This window comes from Solanum stenotomum, chromosome 2 (assembly GCF_019186545.1).
Source record: "Solanum stenotomum isolate F172 chromosome 2, ASM1918654v1, whole genome shotgun sequence".
Classification (NCBI taxonomy): Eukaryota; Viridiplantae; Streptophyta; class Magnoliopsida; order Solanales; family Solanaceae; genus Solanum; species Solanum stenotomum.
The window spans coordinates 52,700,857-52,717,772 of NC_064283.1; the positions used below are offsets into that span (position 1 = coordinate 52,700,857).

The 16,916-nt window shown below is 43.9% G+C and overlaps 2 protein-coding genes and 1 long non-coding RNA gene across 3 annotated transcripts; 1 reads left to right on the top strand and 2 right to left on the bottom strand.

Moving 5' to 3' along the window:
* Window positions 1-473: 473 nt before the first annotated feature.
* LOC125856095 (probable E3 ubiquitin-protein ligase HIP1) lies at window positions 474-1,767 on the top strand. The gene is made up of 5 exons (XM_049535668.1): window positions 474-686; window positions 842-892; window positions 1,242-1,313; window positions 1,402-1,539; window positions 1,636-1,767. Exons 1-5 carry the CDS (start codon window positions 474-476, stop codon window positions 1,765-1,767), a joined length of 606 nt encoding a protein of 201 aa, XP_049391625.1.
* An 11,071-nt stretch (window positions 1,768-12,838) lies between these two features.
* Window positions 12,839-13,256, bottom strand: LOC125855558 (uncharacterized; the record flags this gene model as incomplete). The annotated part of the gene is made up of 1 exon (XM_049535290.1): window positions 12,839-13,256. A coding segment is annotated over exon 1 (405 nt), but the record flags the coding sequence as incomplete, so codon positions are not given.
* An 11-nt stretch (window positions 13,257-13,267) lies between these two features.
* On the bottom strand, window positions 13,268-16,585 carry LOC125855559 (uncharacterized). The gene is made up of 4 exons (XR_007445499.1): window positions 16,516-16,585; window positions 16,004-16,080; window positions 14,112-14,170; window positions 13,268-13,575 (listed from the first exon to the last, which is right to left on the bottom strand). It is a non-coding gene; the product is annotated as an uncharacterized LOC125855559 (long non-coding RNA).
* Between the last annotated feature and the right edge of the window lie 331 nt (window positions 16,586-16,916).

The window sequence follows — 16,916 nt, forward strand, 5'->3', positions numbered from 1 at the left end:
CTCTTATGGTGAGTGACCTTGTAAGTGGTGTTAAAAATATTGGTCTCATGCCATCACAAAGTTTTAAAAAAAATACTAGAAGCACTTTTAAAATGCAAAACACATGACATGCTCCAACAACTTTATTTTTTCAGAGTACACACTTTCATGGAGCTTCTCGCACTATCAGTGACTTTCCAAGTGGTGTCACAATTAGTGACCTCATACCATCCGAAAGTCCTTCAAATAATTCTAGAAGCTCTCTTCAAACACAAAATTTATGGAATGCTCCAACAGTTTCATTTTCTCAGAGTACAAACTTTCGTGGACCTTCTCGTACTGTAAGTGATTTTGTAGATGGTCTCACAAATACTAGTTCCATACCATCAGAAAACCTTTCAGATAATGCTAGTAACTCTCGTCAAATGTAAAATTTATGGCATGCTCCAACTGCTTCATTTTCTCATAATACACACTTTCATGGAGCTTCAAGTATGGATTTTGTGGAAAATAGTACACATCCAACATTCTTCGAGCAATATACAAACTATCATGGTGGTAGTTCATCTGCTTCAACACATCAATCTAATGCTTTTACCCTGCCTTCAGGCGATCCAGTGAGATATTTAAGAGAACATGGATTATGGGACATAGGAAGAGATGTCTATTTCTTGAGAAATAATATTGATTCTCAATCACTTTCCCATGTAAGTGGTGAAAGTGTCGCGGTTACTTTTCTATCCTAAAATGATTACGGTCTGTGTTGATAATATCTTCACTTATCTTTTCTTTGCATATTTGAATCATAATCTTGGTAACTCTTATAATTTAGGGCTTCTAAATAATTTATTTGGACATGTAGGGTGGCATTATCATGGAGCCAGGTCACAGGGATGATCCTATTGTTATAGAGGTCAGAATTCTTTAATATCTAGTGTGATTTTAGTTTCCATTTTTACCTCTTTTTATTTTACCATTGAGCTCTTTAATAGTCATATTATATGAGAATACATAATACATGGTTTCCACTTGTTACTAAATGATTTTTCCAATTCATATTATACTTGTATGAGTAGCTAAAATTATTTTGTCTAACTATAGCAGAACATATCTATTCTCTTAGTTGTCCTTTATTTTTAGTAGTCAAAAGCAATCTTCATATGTTGAATATTTTATTTCTTGTCATACATACATTTCATGAAATATGTGGTAATGAAAGTAAGCAAAAGCGGTCCATTGCAACTGAGAATTTAAAGTCACAGGATGATGAAGAAGATGAACATGGTGATGCTCAACATGATGACATTTTTTATGATGGGGAAATGTCATATGAGGTAATAAACTAATATATAGTACATGAAAATGTGATATGATTTGAGTAATCGATCTTTTTTTTCAAACAACAAGTGATTTGTATTTTAGGCGTTATTGGAACTCCAAGAACATATAGGTGGCGTGGAAATTGGATTGAAGAAAAGTGATATTTCTAAACTTCTGAAGCAGAGCAAGTACCAATCAGCCAAGATGAAAAATTATAGTGAATCTTGTTGCATATGTTTGGTGAGGACAAAAAAAACTTTGGTTGCTTCCTCTTTCACTAATAAGCTTGTCTACGACCTTATTCAATTATATGTTTTTCTATTTTGTAATGTATAGGATACTTATGATGACGGGGCAGAACTAGGAATAATTAATTGCGGACATGAATTTCATTATCAATGCATCAGAAGGTGGCTGAAGAGAAACAATTCTTGTCCCGTTTGCAGAAGGATTGCTTTGACTCCATAAGATAGAAATCTTTGGTTCTCGTTTTAACCAACCAATTTCTCAAACCTAACATTTAGTTGATTGGTTTGGTTGACGCATTACATTGTTTTGTGTCTTGTTGATTGATGGAGTATGAAACGATGGAGTAGAATAATTCAAATGATAAACTATGGATGTACATTTTCAGTTTGACATCTTTCTTAGCTTTCGGTATGAGTCATCAAATCAATCATTTTATCACTTTTAGATTGGAAAATGTCATTTTTTTACTTTTTTGGTATGGTGTCTTTTCAATATGAACTAAGGTAGTAATTAATACTTTTGAGATTTTAGTTTCCACCAAAGTACTAGTAATATTATTACCTTATAATATTTTCTATATATTTCTCAAATTTCTCTGTCAATCTTTCCGGCATATCAAAAAAGTAGTGACATTATTAATTTTGATAGTTGATTGAATTGTAAAATTTTGATTAATGATTTTCTTGATAGTTGAAAATGATGATGTATCATGAATCAATAATTTGTGTTATTTTACTATGTTTTGGTGAAAATTCTGATAATTAACTCTAGAGATTTCTAATTGTTTATTGATTCCAAATATCTTATTGAAAAATAAATTTTTTCATGAACCTTATATAGAAGTGTTTGGTATAATAGTAGGTGTTTATATTTCAATATAAAATATTTGATTTCTCCGTCATGTTTATTTATTGAACAACCTCATCAAAAGGGACAGTCCTATGCACTAAGCATATGTTATGCATGGGGTCCGGAGAAGTGCGTTTCATTAGAATCTATTTTACTTAAATTTTATCTTTTATTATTTTGGAAGAGGCTTATTTCACACCTCGAAGTTGTGGCTTTATGATTACATGGAAAAAAATTATCAGTTATGCCAAGGCTCTCTTAAATTGAGTCAACATGACATTTATACCTTTTTTTGTTGATTAGTTTAGAGAGAGACCTTTACTAAAATCAAAAAGACTTTCCCACCAAAATTTAGTCAGAAATTTGTGTTATAAAATATGATTTTTCTTCACAAATTTTCCTCTATAAACAACTCACTAACAAAATTCACGCTGGAAAACAGGTTACCACTAAAATATTGGTAATCTTTCTAATTTTTTCGTGTGAAAATACTATTATTTTTTATTTTCCCTCTGTTTCAATAAGAATTTCTATGGAAATATCAACGGAATAATTTTCAGTAAAAATATTTTATGAAAAAATACTGATTTTTTTAATAGTGGACACACTCATTTTTTATTTAAAGTCTACAATAGTTCGTTTGTTGAAAGTGTATGTTCATATAAATTGGCACCTTAATGACTTATCCTCATTTTAATCTTTTAGTTCTTGACTTGTATTTTTTAAATGAATCATTTAACACTGAATATAAGTTTTTTGTTGGGTTATAAAAATGCATAAATTTCATTACTCATATTAGATCAACTGAGGATAAGATAAGTTAGCTCTTTTCAGGTTATCATTGCCCTCATATTGTGAGGTAGATTCATGATTGACAAAGTTAATATGTTGTCGTAATGTACTCCATACAACTAATGTCAGCAAACCTCACAATGAACTCCATACAACTAATGTTGTCATAGCTTAAGCACAAACACTACGGCTGCTAACTCCAAATAATGGGTAGGGTAGTTCCTCTAGTGGGTCTTCAACTTCCGAGAAGTATAGGCAATCACCTTATCATTCTACATCGGAACTCCACTTACGTGATTCTAGAAACATCACAATACATAGTGAAGTGAACAACATCTTCGGGTAAAGTTAAAATAAGAGTCAACATTAACAAGGTCTTGAGGTTTTGAAAGTTCTTCTCAAATTCATCATACCATGGGAAACTCACACTTTGCCGAGTCAATCTATACAAAGCAGATGCAATAGCGGAGAAGCTCTAAACAAACCCCCGGTAATAACCTTCAAATCTCACAAAACTTTGGATCTCAATAATCGATGTAGGTCTGGTACAACCCCTAACCGCCTCAATCTTGGCTTGATCTACCCGAATACCCTTCTTGGACACCACATGTCTATAATCACTCATCGAAAACAACAATTCCCATATCAATTCTCTTGAAAAGTATCAACACAAAACACAATTGAAAAATTAAGGTTTGAAAACAAAATTTAATACTTCAAAACATTACACAAGGCTTTAAGAAGTTATTAGAGAAAATCATTTCGAAAAAGGACCTAAAAACAATTCAAAATGTCCATTTTAGTTTAGAGCTTGAGTTCTTGAAAAAAGGTCATCATTCCCCAATCAAAATCTCATATTTTGATGTTAAAACCCATAAATAATCAAAGCGAAATTAAGTTAAAGGATTATCTAAGCTTACCCAAGCGATTTAACAAAACCTTTCCATAATCGTCACCAAGGATTTCTCAAGCTCAAAATTGGAAAATAGGGCTTAAACCCCAAAATTTGCTGGCCAAAAACTCTTTCAGGTGTCGCAAAAGTGACCCTCAAAATGCTCGGGCATCAAAAAAGTGAAGCCTCCTTCGCTAAAGTGAAGGTCGCTTAACCGATAGATCCTTTGCTTAAGCGGAGGTCACTTAAGCAACAGGACACTCGTATATGCAAAGCCTACAGACACCAACAACTCAGCAAACTCTCAAAAATTCAAAAGGACCCTAAGTATATAGTCCTCGTACACACAAACCATATATGAAAATGAATTCTACTCGACGTTTCAGACACAATGGAACCGTCAAAACACAAATCTGAGGTCTCCTTGTCCCGATATCCATGAAAACTACAAGAAACTAACTCGCGCCTAAAAAGGCTAAAACAAGCTTGGGAACTCTCAAAAATTAACCAAGACATCACCTAGGCCTAAAATCATCCTCCTAATCTAATGGAACTCTCAAAATCCGATCCTAGCATTCGAACCTCGAATATTGACCAAAGTCAGCCTAAACACTATATTTTCCACAAATTCACAACTTAGGACCTCAAATCTTCAAAATGTAACGACATGCTCCCGTCTTTATAGAAAAGCTAACGGGAGAAAATTTGGGGTCAGAAAACTTTTTCGTAGTATTTGAATTTTCCCAACCTTGTCTAGATTTGGATGAAATCGGAGTCTTTGAGGTGTATGGAAATCTGGTAACAATCGGAGTCTTTGTGAAATGGGAATTGGAATTCTTGAAATAGCTCTCTGTTACATTTTGGCTGCTTTGGCTGGGACTTTTGCCGCTTTTCGTCTCCGCTGTGGCGGGCCCGACGTGAATTAAAATCATTAATAAACCCCTTAACGATCTCATTATGCACTTTTTGACTTTTTGAGCTAAGGAACGACCCCCATGCAACTCATACTTGTTTTTCACCATTCTTGAGGCTAAAGGTATGTTTTTCACTCCCCAAATCCATTTTTCGATCCGTAGAACATAATAGAATGGGTGAATATTGATGGGGAGGGTTTGGTTATGGATTCTATGGTGAAAACAACCCTAATTTGGATAATTGGGATCATGGGTTTTGTCATGACCCGATTTATCGAGTCATGATGGCACCTACTATAACCCACCAGCAGGTAAGCCAACCCGTAACCCGGAACAACAAGTAACGGGTCTGAGGGTAGAAATTAAACAAGAGTAGGAAAATAGCAATATAAACAGGCGGAAGCAAGCCAAAAACATATATATACAAATACAGGTCCCTCCCAGAACCTGGAAGTCACTAGTACAGAGCTACTACAAAATGAGTACAGGTCCTAAAACCGGACAACAGAGACTAGACTGTCTCGAAAGGAAAAAGACAAGTCTATATATACAGATGGAGACTGAGATAGTACAAAACGCCGTGTGCTCACCCCCGTCTCCGGATAAGTCTACTCCAAGCTCGATCAACGCTGGCTACTAGTGCTCGGACCTGCATCACAAAATAGATGCAGAGCGTAGCATGAGTACCAAAACAACAGGTACCCAGTAGGCATCATCGGCCGACTGAGCAAGATAAGCAAAAGTAAACTGAAATGCGAATAAAGGGTCACATCAAGTGCAAAGAGTAGTAAATGGGGGGTATGTACACGAGCGTACAGGCAACAAAGACAAGCAATCTAACTAACTCCGCCGGGCTCCCATAAACCCGACGGGTACGCTCGTGCACAATAAAAGAAACCACCTGCACGGACCCCCATAAGCCCGGCAGATGGACTGACAGTTGAAGTAAAATAATGGAGCTAGAAGGTCTATCACAATATTACCAATTTCCGGACTTGTAACTGAACCATTCCCAATCATATTCCAAGATCTCATTACGTCCCGGACTTTAACCGGAATCTCTCCAACCTCCAAAACCTCAACCTGCAGATGAGAGTAATCAAGACTAAACTGAAGCTTTAGTGAGGAATTGGGAATACACCACGTGCAAGCTGGACCACGGACTCGAACCGGGTACTATAGCTAATGAGTCAACCTATATGGGCTGGACCACGGACTCGAACCGGGTGCTGTAGCCAAAGGTCGGGCACGGGTGGGCTGGACCACGGACTCGAACCGGGTGCTGTAGCCAAAATCAGATCACAGGTAAGCTGGACCACGGACTCGAACCGGGTACTGTAGCTAAGCCTGGACATAAATGAGCTGGACCACGGACTCTAACCGGGTACTGTAGCTGAAACCAGATCACAGGTAAGCTGGACCACGGACTCGAACCGGGTACTGTAGCTAAGCCTGGACATAAATGAGCTGGACCACGGACTCTAACCGGGTACTGTAGCTGAAACCAGATCACAGGTAAGCTGGACCACGGACTCGAACCGGGTACTGTAGCTAAGCCTGGACATAAATGAGCTGGACCACGGACTCTAACCGGGTACTGTAGCTGAAACCAGATCACAGGTAAGCTGGACCACGGACTCGAACCGGGTACTGTAGCTAAGCCTGGACATAAATGAGCTGGACCACGGACTCTAACCGGGTACTGTAGCTGAAACCAGATCACAGGTAAGCTGGACCACGGACTCGAACCGGGTACTGTAGCTAAGCCTGGACATAAATGAGCTGGACCACGGACTCTAACCGGGTACTGTAGCTGAAACCAGATCACAGGTAAGCTGGACCACGGACTCGAACCGGGTACTGTAGCTAAGCCTGGAAAAAGTAAGCTGGACCACGGACTCTAACCGGGTACTGTAGCTAAGAATCAATATCCAACCATCCGTCGCGGGAAATATCACCAAACCGATTACCATAAATAATCCTTTTAGTCCGACCCTCATATACCCCAAATCGCCGAGGAAGTATCCAATAATGAGTAAGCTAGACCACGGACTTTAACCGGGTATTTGTAGCCGATATAAAAGCAGGGCATTATGGATACAAGGTCATAAGCTGAGTTACCGACTATCAGACTCAAGTCTGCTATATCAGTCTACAAGGAGCTAACCGTCCGAAACGACGTCGGAAAAAGTTCTACTGCCCAACGACATCCGAAATCTCGCAAGTCTATGGCAACACTAGTCTAAGCCTAGACTAAGGCCAAACATACTTCAAATCAATATTATCATATACACCACCAGATATGGCTATTCAATAATATCAAGAGACATGCTGTCATAATCCAACACTTTCCCGAAATAAGGTCTAAGGCAGGAATTATAGAAATTTAGCATGCTCGACACCCGAACCCCTCCATACTCAAGCAAATCAATAAACAATTGCCTAAACATGCTCAATCTCACGAGAGAAAACCATAGCCTACCTGAAAGCCGATCACGCGTGCTCCAACTCACGGTACCGGATCTTTTCCTCTCCGAACGGTCTCCAAATGCTTCCCCACTAACAAAAGGTTAATCACCTCGTCATTACGAATATATTGACACTAAAATTATATTTTTCGGAGACGGACCCAAAATCGGGTCTAAAACGGGATTGTGGGGCCCACACTTAGAATCTCAAAATCGAATCCGTGGAAACGTCCCAACTACCTTACTAAACTAATATCCCAAAATTTTAGCACAAACAGATGCCCACAACACCGCAAATCAGCCACAATAATTAAAAAGGACAGCCCTTTCATCATCAATTTCCGGAAAAACGAGACCCTTTCAACCCAAACAGATTATACCACGACGATCCTTGCGAAAAACTCTACAAGTTAGCCACAAGAATGACTCAAAACGGACTTACGATGATCAAGATCTCACATTTCAAAAATTCAACAACAAAACATCCGAAAATCACACTGGCAGTGGCTAAAAATTGATTTCTTACCTCAACGAAGCCTCCCCTCGCGTTTTCGAGATCACCGCTAGATTCCCCTCGAAATTCTCTTGAAGTTTGCCTTTTGAATCACTTAATTTGGATTAAAAATGAAGGAGCAATCTCAATTTGAAGTTGAACAAAAATTTGGACGAAATTCGTTCTTAAAAATCTGGAAATTTCCACCTCTGCCACGTGTCGTCACGTGGCTCTGCCACGTCACCGCCGCGTCAAAATTTTACAACCCTCCAAACTTAAATTTCGATGTTTCGGACTCGTTCGGAGTCGGAAAAATACAAACCTTATATGGAATCTGATTGGAAATGATATTTCGGACTCAATGGTGAAGGCGGAATTTCCATTTGGAGCTCGCTTCGACGAAAAGTGGGTCCCACACCCAGTATCATTTGAGCCAGATTCCACAATTGCTATCTAAAGTCTCGGGAAGTGAACAAAGGGTCGTTCTAGACCAAAATCGATCTTCCGAAGCTAACCTAGCTGTCAGAATTTTCATCTGAGCACGTCTTCCAAGAAGGTTGACCAAAGTCAACTTTTCAAGTTATAAAAATCTCCAAAACAGGAGAACGGGCCTAAAACCCAAACGAACGACCAGGCGACCGAACAGTCAGTGCCAGCAAGTCATAAATGACTTGGGGTCGCTACAGGAACGCTCTAAACGATGAAATGAATTCTTTAATTTAAAAATGACCTGGAGGGTCATTACAATATCCACTACTAAAAGAACTTTCGTCCGCGAAAGTAAGAGTCAAGAAGTACCTGAATGCTCAAATAAGTCGGGGAACTGTGCCCGCATCTCATGCTCGATCTCCCAGGTAGCCTCCTCAACTGGACGATGTCTCCAACGGACCTTAACAACAGGAATGGCTCTCGAGCGCAATCTCCTCACATCTCTGGATAGAATGGCAACTGGCTCCTCTACGAATGTCAAACGATCATCCAACTCGACTGCATCATACTGGAGCACATGGGACTCATCAGGAACATACCGCCGCAACATCGAAACATGAAACACTGGGTGGATGGCTGAAAATACTGGAGGTAGGGCCAACTCATAAGCAACCTCTCCAACTGTCCGGAGTATCTCAAATGGCCCAATGTACCTGGGGCTAAGCTTGCCCCGCCTCCCAAACCTCATCACGCCCTTCATGGGCGACACACGGAGGAATACCCGATCACCAACAGAGAATCTCAAAGGTCGACGCCTCTGATCCGCATAACTCTGGTGCCTACTCTGAGCCGTCCTGAGCCTATCCTGAATCACCCTCACCTGATCCAGGGCCTCCTGAAGCAAATCTGTACCACGCGGCCTAGGCTCTGTAGACTCAAACCAACCCACTGGAGAGCGACAACGCCTACCATATAAGGCCTCAAACGGGGCCATCTGAATACTAGAGTGGTAGCTGTTATTGTACGCAAACTCCGCCAAAGGCAAGAACTGGTCCCACTGACCTCCAAAATCCATAACACAAGCCCGCAACATATCCTCAAGGACCTGAATAGTACGCTCTGACTGACCATCCGTCTGTGGGTGAAATGCTGTGCTAAGGTGGACACGGGTTCCCAACTCTTCCTGAAAAGCCCTCCAAAAGCTGGAAGTGAACTGTGAACCTCGGTCTGAAATGATAGCAACAGGCACACCATGAAGACGAACTACCTCCCGAATATAGATACGAGCTAACCTCTCAGCACTGAAGGTAGTATGAACAGGAAGGAAGTGTGCTGACTTGGTCAATCGATCCACGATGACCCAAATGCTGTCAACACCTCTAGAAGTCCGAGGCAACCCCACAACGAAGTCCATAGTGATACGCTCCCACTTCCACTCCGGAATGGGTAATCTCTGAAACACACCACCAGGCCTCAAATGCTCGGCCTTTACCTGCTGGCAACACAAGCAACGGGAAACAAAGTCAGCAATATCTCTCCTCATGCCACTCCACCAGTAATGCTGCCTCAAATCGCGATACATCTTCGCTGTGCCTGGATGGATAGAGTATCTAGACTCATGGGCCTCAGAAAGTATCAACTGTATCAAATCTCCAACTCTCGGAACACAGATGCGGCCGGCAAATTTCAACACTCCATCAGGATCTAAGGTAGCCTGACCACCATCACCCGCTAACACTCGATCTCTAAGGGCCACCAAAGTATCATCCTCAAACTGGCAACCACGGATCCTATCAAGCAAAGAAGACTGAACTCCCATAAAGGCCAAGACGCATCTAGAATCTGAGATATCCAACCGAACCATGCTATTAGCTAAGGACTGAATGTCCAAAGCTAAGGGTCTCTCCTCAACAGATAAGAAGGCTAGACTACCCATACTCACTGCCTTCCGGCTCAAGGCGTCCGCTACCACATTCGCCTTGCCCGGATGATAGAGAATAGAGAGGTCGTAGTCCTTTAGGAGCTCAATCCAACGACGCTGCCTCGAATTAAGGTCCCTCTGACTCATGATGTACTGAAGACTCCTGTGATCGGTATAGATCTCACATCGAACTCCATACAAGTAGTGCCTCCAAATCTTAAGTGCGAAAACTACCGCCGCCAACTCTAAGTCATGGGTGGGGTAGTTGCGCTCATGAATCTTAAGCTGCCTCGACGCATAAGCAATAACCCGGCCCTGCTGCATCAATACACAACCCAAACCAACGCCGGATGCGTCACAATATACCGTGAAGCCCTCGCCCTCAACTGGAAGAGTCAATATAGGAGCGGTGGTCAATAACTCCTTGAGCCTCAAAAAGCTCGCCTCACACTCCTCTGACCAAACAAAAGGAACATCAACACGAGTCAATCGAGTCAACGGGGCTGCAATAGTAGAAAAGCCCTCAACAAAGCGTCTGTAATAGCCTGCTAGTCCGACGAAGCTCCGAATCTCAGTAACTGAAGTGGGCCTGTGCCAATCACGAATAGCCTCAATCTTCGCCGGATCAACCCTAATACCCTCCTTGGACACCACGTGCCCCAAGAAGGCTACAGACTCAAGCCAAAACTCGCACTTTGAGAACTTGGCATAAAGCCGCTGATCTCTCAAAGTCTGGAGCACTATCCTCAAATGCTGCTCATGCTCACTCCGGCTCCGCGAGTATACTAGTATGTCATCAATGAAGACTATGACGAAGGAATCAAGATAAGGCCTGAACACACGCGTCATCAAGTCCATAAAGGCAGCAGGGGCATTAGTCAACCCAAACGACATCACCAAGAACTCATAATGGCCATAACGAGTCCTAAATGCGGTCTTAGGGATGTCCGCTGCCCTAATCCTCAACTGGTGGTAACCGGACCTCAAATCAATCTTAGAGAACACTGAAGCTCCCTGTAGCTGGTCAAATAGGTCATCGATCCTAGGCAGAGGATATCGATTCTTCACTGTCACCTTGTTCAGCTGCCTGTAGTCAATACACAATCGCATAGTACCGTCCTTCTTCTTCACGAAGAGGACTGGGGCACCCCAAGGCGATACACTAGGCCTAATGAATCCCTTACCCAAGAGATCCTGAAGCTGAACACTGAGCTCCTTGAGCTCTGCAGGAGCCATCCGATATGGCGGAATAGAAATAGGGCGAGTACCTGGCTCAAGCTCAATCGGAAAGTCAACATCACGCTCTGGGGGTAGGCCAGGTAGATCAGTAGGAAACACATCTATGAAGTCACGAACAACAGGAACTGACTCAACCGGAGGAACCTCCTTACTCACATCACGTACATAGGCCAAATATGATAAGCATCCGCTAGCCACTAGCCTCCTAGCACGAATAAAAGAAATAACCCCAACTGGTGTGCTACCACGAGATCCCTGCCACACCACCGGAGGAATACCGGGAATGGCTAAGGTAACGGTCTTAGAAAAGCAATCTAAAACAGCGCGATAAGGGGATAACCAATCCATGCCCAGAATCACATCAAAATCAACCATGTCAAGCAATATAAGGTCAGCCCGGGTGTCACACCCCTGGATAGTAACTAAGCAAGATCGAAATACCTGATCCACTACTAAAGACTCACCCACGGGGGTCGACACACGCAACGGCGCTACCAGAGGCTCAGACATCAAACTCAATCGAGAGGCATAGTAGACAGAAACATACGAAAAAGTAGAGCCTGGATCAAATAAAGCCAAGGCGGGCTGCTGGCATAATAACACTGTACCTGTGATCACATCGTCCGAGGTCTCAGCATCTGCTCTAGCTGGAGCTGCATAAAAGTGGGCCTGGACTCCCCTACCCTGTGCATCGACTCTGCCCCCTAATCTGCCTCCTCGGGGACCACCCCGTATACCCTGGTGACCACCCCTACGGTCCTGTCCCTGGCCTCTGCCTCTAGCTGGAGGTGCTGGCGCATGCCTAGCTGCCTGTGGAGCGGGTAAGGCTAACCTGCGATGGGGACACTCGCGGGCCCAATGATCTAACCCCCCACATTCATAACACCCCTGGAACTGTCGACTGAGAGCTGGAGGTCGGCTACCCCGGCCAGAAGAACCCATCTGTGAACTATCTCGGCCCCGACTAGGACCGGCACTAAAACCAATATGGCGGTGCTGATCACCCTCTGATGCCTGGAGAGCAGCCTGGAAGGGGCTACTAGACTGACCCGACTGAAACCTCTGCTGGGATCTATCATAAGACCCTCGGGGTCTGAAACGGCGCCTATCATAGCTATCCTCCTGTCTAGGTCTCTTGCCGCTGCCCCCTTGGGCCTCGCGACGGAGCTGCTCGATAGTGCGGGCATGGTCCACTACATCTAGAAATGAGCGGCCCGCTGAGACTAAAGACTGAGTCTCAATCCGCAACTGTAGTCTCAAACCCCGAACAAAACAACGAACCCTCTCCTCCTCAGTAGGTAATATCATGGCGGCATGCCTGGAGAGCTCGTGGAATCGGGCCTCATACTCTGATACTGTCATGGAGCCCTGCTCTAACCGAGCAAACTGATCTCTGAGCTGATCTCTGATGCTCCTGGGAATAAATCGGGCCAAGAAGGCCTCTGAAAACTCAGTCCATGTGACCGGTGGAGACCCAGCTGGCCTGGTCTCTAAGTATGTACGCCACCACTGCCTGGCGGGACCGTCTAACTGGTAAGCGGTGAAGTCTGCCCCTCTCGACTCCACTAAACCCAAAGTCTGTAGCCGCTCGCGGCAAGTAACTAGAAACTCGTGGGCATCCTCCCCCACTGCCCCAGAAAACCTCGGCGGTGATAGTCTAAGGAACACACCGAGCATCTTCTGCTCCCGTAGTGGCATGACGCTCTCCAAATCGTCAGGCTGGACAATCGGTGCCGCTGGTGTAGGCTGGCCCTGCGGTACTGGAACAACTGGAGCTGGGGCCTGCTGCATACCCCCAATGGCAGCTAGTATCTGTACGAGCATCGCCTGTATATCTGGAGCTGCCACAGGCTCGGGCGGTGGCTGGGCTGATCCCGGACCCATCGGCTGCTGCGGTGCTGGAGCTGCTGGTGGCTCTATCACCGGCTCTGGAGTTTGCTCTCGGTCCTGGGCTGGTGCTGTAGCTCTGGCACGACCTCGAGGTCGGCCTCTACCCCTAGCTGGGGCCCTACCACGCGTGCGAGCCATCCCTATAAAAGAGTGGTACAAGTAAAATTTTCAGAAATCGATAAGACACACAATGCACGACAGTGATACAAAAGCAGCACGTTCCTAAAGACATCCTGTAGCCTCCCGAAGATAAGTAACGGACGTCTCCGTACCGATCTGCAGGACTCTACTAGACGTTAGCTCTGTACAAGTGAGACCGACGAACCTGGGGCTCTGATACCAATTTGTCACGACCCGATTTATCAAGTCATGATGGCACCTACTATAACCCACCAGTAGGTAAGCCAACCCGTAACCCGGAACAACAAGTAATGGGTCTGAGGGTAGAAATCAAACAAGAGTAGGCAAATAACAATATAAACAGGCGGACGCAAACCAAAAACTTATATACAAATAAAGATCCCTCCCAGAACCTGGAAGTCACTAGTACAGAGCTACTACAAAATGAGTACAAGTCCCAAAACTGGACAACAGAGACTGGACTGTCTCGAAGGGAAGAAGACAAGTCTATATATACAGATGGAGACCGAAATAGTACAGAACGCCGTGTGCTCACCCCCGTCTCCAGATAAGTCTACTCCAAGCTCGATCAACGCTGGCTACTAGTGCTCGGACCTGCATCACAAAATAGATGCAGAGCGTAGCATGAGTACCAAAACAACAGGTACCCAGTAGGCATCATCGGCCGACTGAGCAAGATAAGCAAAAGTAAACTGAAATGCAAATAAAGGGTCACATCAAGTGCAAAGAGTAGTAAATGGGGGGTATGTACACGAGCGTACAGGCAACAAAGACAAGCAATCTAACTAACTCCGCCGGGCTCCCATAAACCCGACGGGTACGCTCGTGCACAATAAAAGAAACCACCTGCACGGACCCCCATAAGCCCGGCAGATGGACTGACAGTTGAAGTAAAATAATGGAGCTAGAAGGTCTATCACAATATTACCAATTTCCGGACTTGTAACTGAACCATTCCCAATCATATTCCAAGATCTCATTACGTCCCGGACTTTAACCGGAATCTCTCCAACCTCCAAAACCTCAACCTGCAGATGAGAGTAATCAAGACTAAACTGAAGCTTTAGTGAGGAATTGGGAATACACCACGTGCAAGCTGGACCACGGACTCGAACCGGGTACTATAGCTAATGAGTCAACCTATATGGGCTGGACCACGGACTCGAACCGGGTGCTGTAGCCAAAGGTCGGGCACGGGTGGGCTGGACCACGGACTCGAACCGGGTGCTGTAGCCAAAATCAGATCACAGGTAAGCTGGACCACGGACTCGAACCGGGTACTGTAGCTAAGCCTGGACATAAATGAGCTGGACCACGGACTCTAACCGGGTACTGTAGCTGAAACCAGATCACAGGTAAGCTGGACCACGGACTCGAACCGGGTACTGTAGCTAAGCCTGGACATAAATGAGCTGGACCACGGACTCTAACCGGGTACTGTAGCTGAAACCAGATCACAGGTAAGCTGGACCACGGACTCGAACCGGGTACTGTAGCTAAGCCTGGACATAAATGAGCTGGACCACGGACTCTAACCGGGTACTGTAGCTGAAACCAGATCACAGGTAAGCTGGACCACGGACTCGAACCGGGTACTGTAGCTAAGCCTGGACATAAATGAGCTGGACCACGGACTCTAACCGGGTACTGTAGCTGAAACCAGATCACAGGTAAGCTGGACCACGGACTCGAACCGGGTACTGTAGCTAAGCCTGGACATAAATGAGCTGGACCACGGACTCTAACCGGGTACTGTAGCTGAAACCAGATCACAGGTAAGCTGGACCACGGACTCGAACCGGGTACTGTAGCTAAGCCTGGAAAAAGTAAGCTGGACCACGGACTCTAACCGGGTACTGTAGCTAAGAATCAATATCCAACCATCCGTCGCGGGAAATATCACCAAACCGATTACCATAAATAATCCTTTTAGTCCGACCCTCATATACCCCAAATCGCCGAGGAAGTATCCAATAATGAGTAAGCTAGACCACGGACTTTAACCGGGTATTTGTAGCCGATATAAAAGCAGGGCATTATGGATACAAGGTCATAAGCTGAGTTACCGACTATCAGACTCAAGTCTGCTATATCAGTCTACAAGGAGCTAACCGTCCGAAACGACGTCGGAAAAAGTTCTACTGCCCAACGACATCCGAAATCTCGCAAGTCTATGGCAACACTAGTCTAAGCCTAGACTAAGGCCAAACATACTTCAAATCAATATTATCATATACACCACCAGATATGGCTATTCAATAATATCAAGAGACATGCTGTCATAATCCAACACTTTCCCGAAATAAGGTCTAAGGCAGGAATTATAGAAATTTAGCATGCTCGACACCCGAACCCCTCCATACTCAAGCAAATCAATAAACAATTGCCTAAACATGCTCAATCTCACGAGAGAAAACCATAGCCTACCTGAAAGCCGATCACGCGTGCTCCAACTCACGGTACCGGATCTTTTCCTCTCCGAACGGTCTCCAAATGCTTCCCCACTAACAAAAGGTTAATCACCTCGTCATTACGAATATATTGACACTAAAATTATATTTTTCGGAGACGGACCCAAAATCGGGTCTAAAACGGGATTGTGGGGCCCACACTTAGAATCTCAAAATCGAATCCGTGGAAACGTCCCAACTACCTTACTAAACTAATATCCCAAAATTTTAGCACAAACAGATGCCCACAACACCGCAAATCAGCCACAATAATTAAAAAGGACAGCCCTTTCATCATCAATTTCCGGAAAAACGAGACCCTTTCAACCCAAACAGATTATACCACGACGATCCTTGCGAAAAACTCTACAAGTTAGCCACAAGAATGACTCAAAACGGACTTACGATGATCAAGATCTCACATTTCAAAAATTCAACAACAAAACATCCGAAAATCACACTGGCAGTGGCTAAAAATTGATTTCTTACCTCAACGAAGCCTCCCCTCGCGTTTTCGAGATCACCGCTAGATTCCCCTCGAAATTCTCTTGAAGTTTGCCTTTTGAATCACTTAATTTGGATTAAAAATGAAGGAGCAATCTCAATTTGAAGTTGAACAAAAATTTGGACGAAATTCGTTCTTAAAAATCTGGAAATTTCCACCTCTGCCACGTGTCGTCACGTGGCTCTGCCACGTCACCGCCGCGTCAAAATTTTACAACCCTCCAAACTTAAATTTCGATGTTTCGGACTCGTTCGGAGTCGGAAAAATACAAACCTTATATGGAATCTGATTGGAAATGATATTTCGGACTCAATGGTGAAGGCGGAATTTCCATTTGGAGCTCGCTTCGACGAAAAGTGGGTCCCACACCCAGTATCATTTGAGC